Source organism: Pelodiscus sinensis, chromosome 3 (assembly GCF_052426305.1).
Source record: "Pelodiscus sinensis isolate ZL-2025 chromosome 3, ASM5242630v1, whole genome shotgun sequence".
Lineage (NCBI taxonomy): Eukaryota > Metazoa > Chordata > Testudines > Trionychidae > Pelodiscus > Pelodiscus sinensis.
This window is the reverse complement of record NC_143054.1, coordinates 57,820,320-57,833,843: the sequence shown is the minus strand read 5'-3', so window position 1 is coordinate 57,833,843 and position 13,524 is coordinate 57,820,320. Positions and strand designations below refer to the sequence as shown.

At 41.4% G+C, this 13,524-nt stretch overlaps 1 protein-coding gene across 1 annotated transcript in view; it reads left to right on the top strand.

Annotated features, from left to right (window-relative positions):
* Positions 1–1,511: 1,511 nt before the first annotated feature.
* SH3BGRL2 (SH3 domain binding glutamate rich protein like 2) overlaps positions 1,512–13,524 on the top strand; it is a 56,660-nt gene continuing 44,647 nt past the window's right edge. The window contains exon 1 of the mRNA XM_075923782.2: positions 1,512–1,788. Coding sequence (XP_075779897.1) covers positions 1,744–1,788 — 45 coding nt within the window. The 5' untranslated portion in view covers positions 1,512–1,743. The remainder of the gene's footprint in view (positions 1,789–13,524) is intronic.

Genomic DNA, 13,524 nt, shown 5'->3' with positions numbered 1-13,524 from the left:
ATCCAAGTCTCAAGAAAAATGTTATTTTTATCTGAAGTTGTATAGGAGACATAAATTCTCTTTTTACCTTTCTCTCATTGCCATAGGCATACCTCGAAGTAATAATTTTAAATGGTAAATAAACTCTTAATTGAGCCCTGTTCTATTTACTGCTAAGGCAATAAAAACAACAAAAATATTTGCATTTTAAACCAGTTCTCAAAACAATGCTATGATTGATCATGAATATTCCTAAGAATAGAAAGAAAATGCTGCTTTGTGGCTGTAAAAACCAAAAAGTCAGCAATTACCCAGATGCATTTTCAGTATCTTTGAATACAGTACTTAAAGGTTTTAAGAGTTTTAAATGACTGAAGATTATTTTATGTGGAAAGTCCTCTAACTGCTTAGTAATGTTGCCTGCAGCTGTCTAAACAAATAGAACAAGCGCTGCTTCTCCACAGACTTTGAGTTTATTGTAGTTCTGTAATATAATCAAGCAACATGAATGCTTTGATTTATTTTAAAAGACAGACATAAAATTGGAGGAAAAAATTAATGGATATGAAATAAGTGGCTTTGGAACTAAGCAAAAAATGAAGACTCCGTCATATGAGATAAATCTTACAGTATTTGTGCTACCAGACTTTGGTAGCATGTTGGCATTTTAAAATTTTCTGTTTCCTTACTGTGTCCTTTCCAAATATACAATTGTTTAATTAGATTCAATTTCTGGCTCAGTTAAGCAATTCTTCTCTGATTTTAAGCACATATTAAGAGTGTTCCTGAAAAGTGCGGCGTGACCTCAGCTTCGGTTTACTCAGATCAGAGTTAAGAGACTCAGCTCTCTCCCATAATTGACCTCTTAATCCCTGTTTCCCTATCTGTCATTTTCACCTGTGTGAAGCAAATGTAAACAATGCCACTGTAACTGCCACCTGGTTACAGATCACAAAGGTGGCAGTTGATTCCTCCCAACTGTGTGCAGATGGGTACACACTGGGCCAGGCAATACAAAACAAAGCTCAGAGTGAGATAAATGATCAACTCTATGCTGAAAATCAGAGTCTGTGCCTTCTAAACAGCAAAAGCTGGCATGTGGGCAAAGGCCAATGTTAAAGAAGCCCTGACTATGCATGTAGTTTAATATGCTGTGGATTGAAACAAGCTGTTAGGCATCCTGGCCTGTGTTTTCAAAATTAGTCCTTACTCCGTCTCTGTTGATTTGCTAGCGTGTCTATCGTTGACTACAAATAACTGGGATGCCCGGCACTCGTGGCATAGAGCTCCCACAGCTCAAGCCACTAGCAATTGCGGGGGCATCTCTGGAGATGAGGTCTCCTGTAAGTGGCTCCCCGCAGTTGGAAGCCAGGCAGAGTTAGAGCTGCTATTAGGCAGGTTGCAGGGTTCCCTGTTAATCTACTTGACTGCGTGGAGCGATCGAACGCGCGGTGTCCTGGGGGGGATTCCTGTGTGACGAGCTGGGATGCACGTTCTAGAGGAGCAGCCCCCCCCCCCCCCCACTCCCGCCCACACCTCCACCAGCTGGCAGAGCGGCGGCACTACACTTCCCAGCAGCCATTGCGCACGGCCCCCACCTGCTCTCATCTCCTGCCGCGCTCTGGGTGTTTGAGCTGCGGCTGCTAGAGCAGGAGTCCCGGGGCGAGCGAGGTCCTGCAGGCAGCCCCCAGCGGCTTTCCCTTGCAGGAGTGGCAGCCCCTTGACCCTTCCCTTAGCTGGCGAGCAGCGGCGAATGAAGTGAGGATGGTGATCCGGGTGTTCATCGCATCCTCCTCTGGCTCCGTGGCGGTGAGTGGTGGGGGTGGGAGGCGCACCTGGCCCTGCAGAGGTTAGAAGCGGTGGCTGAGGCCAGCGGGCTGCTTGGGCTCCTCAGCCACTCACGCTGCCCTGGTTAAGGCAGCTGGGGCGTGAGGGCTTCTCCCTGCGGCAGACATCTAGGGGCGAGAGCAGCAGCCCACTCTGCAGCCCAAGGGCTTGGAAATTCCAAGGGACCACTTGGTTTGGGGTGTTGCCAATTGCTATGGGAAATCGCACTTCGCTGAGTGGTTAGTGGTGAGCCGTTGTTGCTAAGATTTGCTGGAGTGGAGAAGAAAAGGGGTCTCAAGTTTGAACCACAAATTCCTGGTTTATTAGTGAAACTACGGTATCTGAGGAACTTTTTCATGCAAGAATTATTCTTGTTAACCTCCGAGGATAGGACAAGACGCAATGGGCTTAAATTGCTGCACAGGTTTAGGTTGCTGCTAGGGGGAAAAACCCTTCCTGTCAGGGTATTTAAGCACTGAAATAAATTTGAGTAGAAAACCTCTTGAGGTTCCTTATAGTTCTACAGTGTCTGTGATTTCCATAGTTTAAAAACAAGCAGAACAGGGTATCTGCTTGATGTTTTTAAAAAACAAAGTGTATTTCCTAATAGTATTATAAGATTATTGCAATAGTATATTGTTTCTTCTTTCCTAATGCAAGTTCTTATTGTGGTACAGCTCTGCATCAATTATTTCATCATTTCCATGTTAAACTGGATTTAGAATTCAAAGTGTGGTAACTTAAACTTTGGTTTTAGTTAGTTTTTTTCATTTAGCAATAGCATACAAAATGTTACTGTGAGGAAACTTACTTATGGAGACCTCATTGATGCTTTTTTTTTTTTTTAAACCAGCCTGCTGGCTTTAAAATAAGGTACTAAAATGTCTCTGTGTGTTGGACTACATGCTTGTGTTTTCAGTCATTTTAATATTTTCCAAAGTATAACACAATTGGCAAGTGACAGTTGAATAAATTATCTTTACTTGAAAAATCTCATCAAGTAGTGTAGTTTTGCCACTGTTAATCCAATCCCATGGATAGAGAAGGGGATTCTTGAACTAGCTTTGCTTTAGTTGGAGATGCATATTTTTCCTAAGGGTGCTATTAAAAAAAAAAATACAATCTATTGCTAATTGCAAATTACTGGAGGCTTAAAAAAAAAAAACCTCTTAGACCAACCTCAGGGCATAACCATAGCTGCAAATTAACAAGCTCTTTGAAGTGAGCACAACTTTCTTTGGATTAAATTTTGAAGGGCATCAATCATTGTCCTTTGATAGTAGCTGAAGTCCTTATAGTTTTCTCTTCATTAATTAATTATGCATGTGACCTATAAATATCCATATTCCTATTTAAAGTGACAGTTCATATTTCTATAAAGACAATCTGAATGTAAATTCTAATGTGAATGTGTTTCATAGAATCATAATACTTGGTATACTTTGAATAGCTTCAGCTGTGCTATTACTGGCATTTTTTGAGAGAGAGAGGGAGAGGGAGAGACTCTGAAGGTTTGTGTATTCTCTTCCTCTGGTCTTCCATTGTGCACTGTTTGTGTTCAGGTCAGTGGCATGGTGATAGGTTTGTGGTCTGATACAGTTTGGCATGGAGTGCTTGATACTTACAGCTAATAAAAACTAATTATCCATTTCAGTAGCTATTGAGCAAATATAGAATCTCTTCAGAATTTTAACTGTACATGTTCACTGAGCATTCATAATAGAAACACTCCCTCCCCTTAACTGGCAGTCAGTTTATATTGTAGTAGTGCAATATTGATAGAATTATTTTGTCTCATAGCTTTTTCAAACAATGATGTATTTGAGCTTTTTGTTGAGGGAGGGTGTCCCAGGGAGAAGCTTGGTCCAATATTCACAAGCTAGAATAGTTAATAAAAATGGCCGTAGTGGGTAAGACCAAGGATCTGTCTAGCCCAGTATCCTATCTTCCAACAATGGTCAAAGCCAGGTGCTTCTGAGGCGATGTTAGAACAGGATCCATCCTTTGTTGCCCATTCCCCGCCTCAGGCAAACACAGGATCAGGATGGGTGGGCTGACCTAGTTTAGGAATGTCAACGATTAATGCTGTATCAGAGACAGCCAGGGTGGGGGAGAAGGTGGGAACTGGTGCTCTTGGGGAGCCAGATATTAAGCTGGCTCCCCATAAGTGCCAGATCCTGCAGAACTGCCTGCCCCTTCGCCCCCATGCTGTTGCTTCTGATAGAGAGGTGGCAGCGTGAAGGGGGCAGGTGGGAGCCAGTGCACATGAGAAGTATTGGCTCCTACAGAGCTGCCTGCTCCCCTACTCAGCTGCTTCTCTATCAGAGACATCAGAGAGTGGGCAGGTGGGAGCCGATATGCATGGGGAACCGGATTTTAAGCCACCCCCACCTCGCTGCTCCCTCTATCAGAGGGATGCTGACTCAGCTTCTATCTGTTGGGGAGCTTGGGCCTCTTACAGACTGGCTCCTGCTGCCCTGCATTGCTGCCTCTGATACAGAGACATCAGTGCGGAGTAGCAGTTGCTCCCAGCTCCAATCCTGGGGAGCCTCACTGGCGGCAAGTCCCGCCCCGGGGACTATCAATCATGTAACAGCTATCAAGTAATTTAATAATCATGTGACCACATCACATTTTAGCATACATCCCTAATTGAGCTAGTTAATACTGTGGGTGACAAACAATTCTTACCAAGATAAGCAGCCATGTTAAGATTCTCTCCCAGTACTTTGCTGACCCAGGTCTGAGATTTAAGTGTTTAATTTTCATGCCAATTCATCCACTGGCTTTTCTGGTGAGGCTTTTTTAACAGCAGTATTAGTTGTGATTGTGTTGTGCGATGTGGACCGTTAGTACTGGATTGAGACCCCCCAACTCGCTTCATGTAAGCAAAGGTGCATCTATCTAATAGGAAAGACTTTCAGCCATCCTCAGCCAGAATAGAATACCTGATTTAGAGGGGAATGGCAGTGCAATCCATTACTAATTCTCTTCATTAGTAATACTTTAAAACAGTGAAATTCTGAAACTTTTTGCTGTTTAATGTCAGATTAAGAAAAGGGAAAGGCCAGCCAATAGTTCACGTCCATCCTCTTTCAAGTTCATGGAAACGCCAAGCCTGCATCTTACCCCATGCAATTCATGGCACAACAGATCTCCGTTTGCCAGGGTTACTAGAAAATAAGGAAACAACACAACTCAGAACCCCACACTATCAGCCCTGGAAAGAACTGATGTTTGATTTCCACTCTTTATGACAGCTTGGGTGAAGTTGTAAAACTGTTCTCTCAAGTGTATTTGGTAGTGCTTTGTTAATCAAGCTTTAAATATCTCAGGCAGTTTTTCTTCCACCATTTTACCTAGAAAATTATTACTGCCCTTCTCTTTTGTGGAGGATGTACTTGCCTTCTCTTTTGTTTAATTAGAACTAGTTTATCTACAATGTTAAATTGTGCTGGTATGTCATTCATTGGCTTGGACATATCAAGTGAATCTGGATTACAGGATGTTGAAGGGTGTGCTGTCCTCTGAAGTTTGCGAAGCGTCTGGTAGTAGAGACAGACCACTGTAGATTTTGGAATGATTGCAAAAAAAAAAAAAAGTAGTATCTTTGGGAATCTTTGTAGATGATTAGGAAAGGACTGAAGAATGCCACTTTGGTCAGGGGAGTCAACTTGTAGATGGATCAAGGCATTGCAGTGCTGACTGGATCAGGCTTTATGATGACTAACATCAGAGGAGAAAATAATCTGCTGCTTGGCTTCAGAGCATTACTAGAGCGGATGGGACTGCCACTTTAAAAAGATTTTGCTAGCCTCCAGTACTGGGTTTGGCTTCTTTTATCAATCTATCAATGTGTTGCCAGTACTCCTAGTAGGGAGAATCAACAAAACTTTTTTTTTTTGTCTGTGATAAGTCTGCTGTAAATTCCCTTGTAAGGAAGGCAGGGTGAAGGACATGAGACTCCATCATCTTATTTCCATTTAAACATAATCACGAGGAGATATGACATGGCTTGACAAGCATTATGGTCCAAGTTGACTCTGATATAATTATTTTGAAATATCTAGGGTTATGCTCAGTCTGAATTAAGTGAACAGAGCTAGAAACCTGAAAAATATACTGACCAAACAGAGCTAGAAACCTGAAAAATATACTGACCATTGCTAGCACAGTGTTCTTTGTTTAGGTGTATTCTCACTGGGATTTTTTTTAAATCCCTGATAATTAGCCATACGTCAGATTGCGGGTTTTTGTTTTTCTTAAAGGTTTATTTATAAATATATGTAAAAGTTCAAGGGATAAGCCTTCTGGAGAAGGGATGGTAAAATGGCATCCAGCAAGAAGTTGAGCACCGGAAGTAGCAGAAAAAATTCTCCGTTTGATGTTAGAATACAAAACACCATTTCTAGCCCTGTGTATGGCTGATGAACTACTGTTATAACTCTGGCTTAATTTTGTTATAAAACTTGTAGATGCAAATGCTTCAGAAATTAAAAAATATCCAACTAAAACTTAGTTGGACTATAAATATTCCTGTGTTTTGCCCCCATCAGACTGTATCAGTGCCTGTGGGTACTATATAGGGATTTTTTGTGAAGGTGTCTGACAACCCTAACAGGGAGGGGGGAAATTGGTTTTTGGAGGGGGGGGGAAGGAGGGAAGGTCACTGTGCCTTTCAATTACCATGCTTCTTGCTTCTCCTGCCCTCACAGACAGTGCCGGCCATCTTTTTGAGGGGGGGAAAAAAAGACGGCTGCGCCTTTAAATTGTCGCACTCCTCACTTCCTCCGCCCTTGCAGATGCCGTCAGCCATCCATCCATCCAAGGAGAGCAGAAAATACCGGAGATTTTATATGTCTAGTATTCTGTTTGTTTTACTGGATGGAAGGCCAAAATATCAAACTACCCGGGCGAACACTGGACATCTGGCAACCCTAGTACTATAGCAGGGGTGAGGAACCCCAGGAATTGGATGCGGCCCCCAGCTTACCTGGATCTATCTCCAAGGCCAAGCACCTCTCCTCCCCCAACACTGGGGAGCCAGCACTGGTGCTCCATCCCCCTCCTGCCCCACTGCGGGGCTGGAGCACACAGTCTATTAGGCTGGGCCCTCCTAGATGCCTCCTAGAAGTATGGGGAGTGTCTTTCTTCTTCTCAGTTGGGTGTCTTTTTTTTTTTTTCTTTCTTTCTTGTGTGCGGCCCTGATACCAAAAAAGGTTCCCCACCCCTGTACTTAAGGGAACTCTAAGATCTGTTCAGATAAATATAACTTTAAAAAAGAACCTAATATAGATAAGGGCAACATGTGTTAGCTGCTACAGTTGAAACCCAGTGGGAAACCTATATAAAGACAGCTTAGCAGCTTTTTTGCTGGCCCTCCGACCTTTGTTTCTTCACCCCATGCTTCCTCCCTTGAGGGGAAGATGTCCTGAACTCAATGTGTTAATTTACAGGGCTGAGTTTTACTTGTGTATGTATTTATCAATAGAAAAATAGCAGATTGCTATTGTAAGGAAGTTTATTGTTCCTTAGTAGTGGTTGTATGCACCAAAAAAATGAGTTCTGGCTTTTCTCCAAATAACTTCAGGTGACTGGAATTTTATCTTTCTTATTTCTTTTACTTTTATGAAAACTATTTTTGTTCACATGTTGCTTGTACAGTACAACAATGGAAATTGGTTAAAGATTTAAATATGTAAACAGCCTAATGTTTTTCACAGCTTTAGTTATCTTGGATTAATCCGGGATCTGGTACCATGTATCCTCTGTCTGGGATGCCCGCTGACGATATACACAGTAGGGATGTTAGTGTATAGTTGTTTAAATGATTAACTGATAAGCCTGGACATAAGTTAATCCAAGCAACTACATGCCTCTCCCTCCCATGCCCAGTTGCTGCCTTTCTGTTTCAGAGACAGCAACATGTGGGACAGGTGGAAGCTGGTGTTCATGGGGAGCTGGCTTAAAAGCTGACTCCTCAGGAACACCATCTCTGCTAAGTTGCTTATCTCCCCTCCATCCCCATGCTGGTCCCTCTGATAGTGAGGCGGCAGAGTGGGGGGTAGGCAGGTGCTGGCCTACAAGGGAAGCCAGTTTTCACACCAGCTCCCTGCGTGTGCCGGCTCCATGGAGCCGCCTCCTCCCCTTTGCTGCCTCCCACAGAGGCAGCCAATTTTTAAACCTGCTCTGTCTGCCACCCTGTGCCACTGCAGAGGCAGCGGCATGGGGTGGCAGTGGCTCCCCAGGAGTGGGACTGGGAACCAGGAACGCACTGGCTACCAATCCCGCTCCACGGAGTATGTTAGTATCCATGTAACTGACAAATTTTTTGTGGCTACACGATTACTAAAATATAATTTAACATCCCTAATACACAGAGAAGTTGCATGATTGGGTGTCAAGTTGGGAGGATTTAATTAAAGATTCCAGAATATTGGAGAGAATGGTCTAAATAATTGTTAAAAATGTAATTATGCTCTGTGATAACCATTTATTGTTATGGAACAGTGGTTTTTTTTCCCCCCCTCCTTTTTAAATTAAGCAGAGTGACTTTATTAAAATACTGGAATCCAGAGATTTACTCCACTTTGAGATTCGTTTAAGAATAACTTCTCACTTTGGAATTTTGTTTGCTTTCATCAGTTACAAAAAACACAGTTGAAAATGGATTGGAGCTTATAACTTAGCAAATGTAATCAGCCATGTTGGTTATCAATACTAGGGAGAAAAATGGAATGACACCAACATGGAAAAGGGATAGGCTTTCATAACAATGATTAGAAGCTGGTTTAAAAAAAAATCCAAGTCCAATGTGTAACTAAAATTGTAACAGGATCCTCCTTGGGTGTAGCCTGAAACTATGGGATGACTTTGTGCCCATAATACTTGCCTGCCTAGGCTGTCTCTCACAATGCCTTGCTAGTGACCAGCAGTAACCCCTCCAATTGCTGTTATCACTCAACACAAGCTCACGTGGAACCTAACACCTAACCAGATTGCATTAATGCTCCCAGAGTCACTGCTAAATCTCTTCAGAGTAAGGTCCCAGCAAACTATCTTCCTCTTCCCCCCCCCCCCCCGCGCCTCCCCCCCCCCCCCCACAGCTCCAATCCTGTACCTCTGGAATATACTGTCTAATGTATTGATTCCGAACTTCATAAATGGATAGTAAACATAGACCAGCTTTTATAAAACTTGATCAGAGTTGCCACATACTTCAGACAAACTCATTAATGGATATAAATAGTAAAAGACAATTGATTAAAAAAGATAGATGTTTAAGTGACTGTAAGTGTTAGGCAAAAAGTCAGTGGTTACCAAAAGAAAATGCAAACATACAGTCTCAACCCTATTTGATCAGGCAACAACTAAATCAAGTAGTTTTTTTTTCTCACGCCACTGGTTATTGCAGTCCATAGTACACAGATTTCACCCTCAAAATCTGGGCCAGTCTTCTTAGTTGGAATCAGTCTTCTCAGTGTCCTGGTTGCTTGCGATGAGAGTAGGTGAAGGAGAGAGGCCAAACATGGGCCCCTGTGTTTTGGTTTTTATAGTGGATGTGAAAGTGCAACTGTGTAAACAGTTAACTGATGAGCCCAGGGTCATCCATTTACATTCATGGTTACACATAGGCTCCTGGTACACACAGAGCACACACCTTCTCCTGGGGAGCCTTTTGTCCCCCCCTTACGTGTAACCATGTCCCTGCTGAAATTTTCAATGGTTACACAGTTACTTAATATCTCACATTTTAATATCTGTAGTTTTTATACTCTTAGTCCATGTGCTTGGAGAATACAAATTCAGGCCTGTTCAGTGGACCTTACTGAGTCATTGAGCAACTCTCTTGGTGTGGGTTTATGTAGGTGAATCATCAAATTGTGGGTCCTTAGTTGGACAATGGCTGGTGATATGTATTCATTACAGACTAACACGATTACCTCTCTGAGATTACATAACTAGAAATGTTAATGATTAATCATTTTCATTTAGAACCTGCTTCCTGGCCTCGCCACTTAGCTTCCTTGGGGCTGCTCTGACCCAGTGTGACTGTCCTCCACTGGAGTTCACCAGCAAATGCCAGTTAACCAGTAAGTATATTGGTAAGTCTCATGCTTACCTGTATGCTTGCTGATTAAAAATTTAACATCCCTAATCAGAACCTTTCCCCATATACATCGCATGACACATTTTATATGCAATATCACAGTTATATACAGATGAGGAATATGAAGGTTTTAGGGTGCTCCAAGGTATAGAACATCACAAAGATAATTACAGATGTTTTTTAAACTAGGAAACCCTATAACACTCGAGTAATTAGTGTTACTTTTGTGTTTTTTCTATTGCAAAAATTGATTTGTGAAAATTGCTCTGTCAGTTGTAAAACTTCAGTAAGCTGAAATTTAACATATGTTTCAAGTACAGATGAAATGGAATTTTGTTAAAATCCAAATCAGGAAACATGGAAAAAATGTCTTGACCATTTTGAAAAAATCACGCAAACAGTTTGAGAATTGTTACTGTTTACTTTCCAGATATGATACTCATGCTTTTGTCTCTTTATAGCCTTGATACAGAATAGTCAAAATAAAAAGATTGTGATGTATATCAAGTACTACCGTTTAATAAAATGAATATTTAAAATATGAAATCTAGGACAGCAGGAAACAAGTTACTATTTTAAACAATTGTGCTTTATAGCAAGTATGTGGTGTAGTTGTATCCCTATCGGTCACAGAATATTAGGGAAAAAGGTAGGTGAGGGAATGCCTTTCATGGGACTGTTCTGTTGTGAGAAGCATGTCTTTTCCCATCAGAAGTTGGTCCAATAAAAAAATATTACCTCACCTGCCTTGTCTCTTCTTGATTTTAATATTGCAAAAATTTTACTTGCTATAGACACAACAGTTTATACACCTGCTCGCTCCACTGATTTTTTTTTTTTTAAACTCCCAGGACATTGGGAGTATTTTGAGCTTTTAGTTAAACAAGTAAAATTTATGTGAATTAAACATTCTAAAGCATCTTTCTACTAATATTAGCAGACTTTGGGGTCAGATACCAAGAGTGTGTCTACATGGTACCTGGTCTTTGTCTTTGGGTTCAGGCTGTGGGGCTGTTTCTTTTCTGTGTAGGCTACTGGACTCTAGCCCAAGCTGTGGGACACCTCTCACCTTGCAGGGTGCTGGAGCCCAGGCTCCAGTCCAAGCCCAGAAATCTATATACAATGAAACAGCCCTGCAGCATGAAGCCTGAGTTAGTGAGCATGATCCTGAGTCAGTGAGTCTAGATCCGTGGTGGTATTTTCTTTGCTGTGTAGATGTACCCTAAATGCTTGATACTTGCTGCGTTTTGGTAGTTTAATATTTAAATTCTGCCTCTCAAATGTTCAGTTTCTTTTCAGTCTGTAGCATTACTCCCTGTCAGGATCTTTTTTATTTTAAACAGATAACTAAAGAACACAGCCAAATGTACATGAGAATGTATCCTATGAATTTGCTTATCTATGTAAGCAAAGGTCAGTAAAAATTAACAGTAGTTGCTACAATAATGCTTCAAGGAAGCACTGTTCTGATCATATTCCCAAAAGTCCTTTGGAACATCTGTTTTGATGTGACTTAACTGCTTTATATTCAGATATGACTTCAATCTCTAACAATGTATAACAATATGTGCTTTCAAGGTTAGTAGTTTTCTCTGAATTCACTCAGTCTGGCATGATTAGGAAATGAAATGATAAAGGACAATTAATACATTTTTAAAAAACAGCGAGGAGTCCTGTGGCACCTTATAGACTAACCGAAGTATTGGAGCATAAGCTTTCGTGGGCAAAGACCCACTTCATCAGATGCATGTAGTGGAAATTTCCAGAGGCAGGTATAAATATGCAGGCCAGAATCAGGCTGGAGTTGATCTATTCAGGGAGGATGAGGCCCACTTCTAGTAGCTGATCTGGAGGTATGATGGCATATATTACGTTAGTGGATGTGCAGGAGAATGAACCTAACGTAATATATGCCATCATGTGCCAACAATGCCCCACTCCTGTATACATCGGCCAAACTGGACAGTCCCTGCGTAAAAGAATCAATGGACACAAATCAGATATTAGGAATGGCAACATACAAAAACCTGTAGGGGAACACTTCAATCTCCCTGGATACACAATTGCAGATCTAAAGGTAGCCATCCTGCAACAAAAAACTTCAGGATCGGACTTCAAAGAGAAACTGCTGAGCTACAGTTCATCTTCAAGTTTGACACAGTCAACTCAGGATTAAACAAAGAGTGTGAATGGCTAGCTAACTACAAAAGCAGCTTCTCCTCTCTTGGAATTCATACCTCCAGATCAGCTACTAGAAGTAGGCCTCATCCTCCCTGATTAGGTCCACCTAGTCAACTCCAGCCTGATTCTGGCCTGCATATTTATACCTGCCTCTGGAAATTTCCACTACATGCATCTGACGAAGTGGGTCTTTGCCCACGAAAGCTTATGCTCCAACACTTCGGTTAGTCTATAAGGTGCCACAGGACTTCTCATCGCTTTTGCAGATTCAGACTAACATGGCTACCCCTCTAATACATTTTTAAAGATTGTTTCTTTAGACTGTAGAACTAACAGTTCCATGAGGCAATGGACCAGACCATGAATATACCTTTTTTTCCCCATTAATGATCACCTTGGAATGAGTTGAATTCTCCTCTTTCATGGATCAATAGGATTGTGTAAAAGTTATCAGTTACACCTAAAAAATCCTATATAAGGGTACTTATTGGCTTTGAGAATCCATTACACAAATGTGCCTATTTGGGCAAAGAGTTTTAAGCAGTACAAAACTTCAGAATTTACCTAGTTAGGGAGGTTTAGGCTGGACATTAGGAAAAAGTTTGTAACTGTCAGGGTAGTCAGACACTGGAATAAATTGCCCAGAGAGGTTGTGGAATCCCCATCTGTGGAGGTATTTAAGAGTAGGTTAGATAAACGTCTATCAGGGATGGTCTAGACTGTATTTGGTCCTGCCATGAGGGCAGGGGTCTAGACTTGATGACCTCTCGAGGTCCCTTCCAGTCCTAGTATTCTATGATTCTAGTTTCAGTATTTTAATTATCAAAACGAATTGTATGCATGAATAACTGCAGAGTGCAGACATTTGTTAAAGGAAAATATTAAGTTGTCAGACCTTTTGGTTTTCAGTGTTTTTCTGTGTTAAGTATCCAAATCAGATTTTTATCTTGACTTCCTCCTTACTGCAGTAGTCTTGAGTCATGTTAGCAAAAGGTTCTGTAATAGCTACTGTAACAAAGAAAAGGCCTGATCAGTGAGCTTTGAATGAGGCTCCAATTGAGAATACAATGTTCACAGTATTGCATTGCAGTTTTCTGTGCCTAGTAATTATGGTATCTTATTTTTGTGTATGTGATGATGGGGCCAGAAGGAGAGGTAGTTGAAAGTTTTTTAAAGAACTTTCAAGTTCTCTTCATTTTTGTATTTTTGCTAATGTCTTATACTGCTATTACTAAATGTAAAACTTGTGCAATGTTCATCCTGAAATTACCCTATTAATGATGTAATTTACAAATGTAATACAGTGCCCCCTGGGATCAGTAGTGGGGATTGATCATGGTAGAGAAATTGAACCCTTTACTATCTGAGAGAGACTCAGTTCTGTTAGAAAAAGGATGTAGCAGGCGAGTCATAAGCCTCTGTGATCC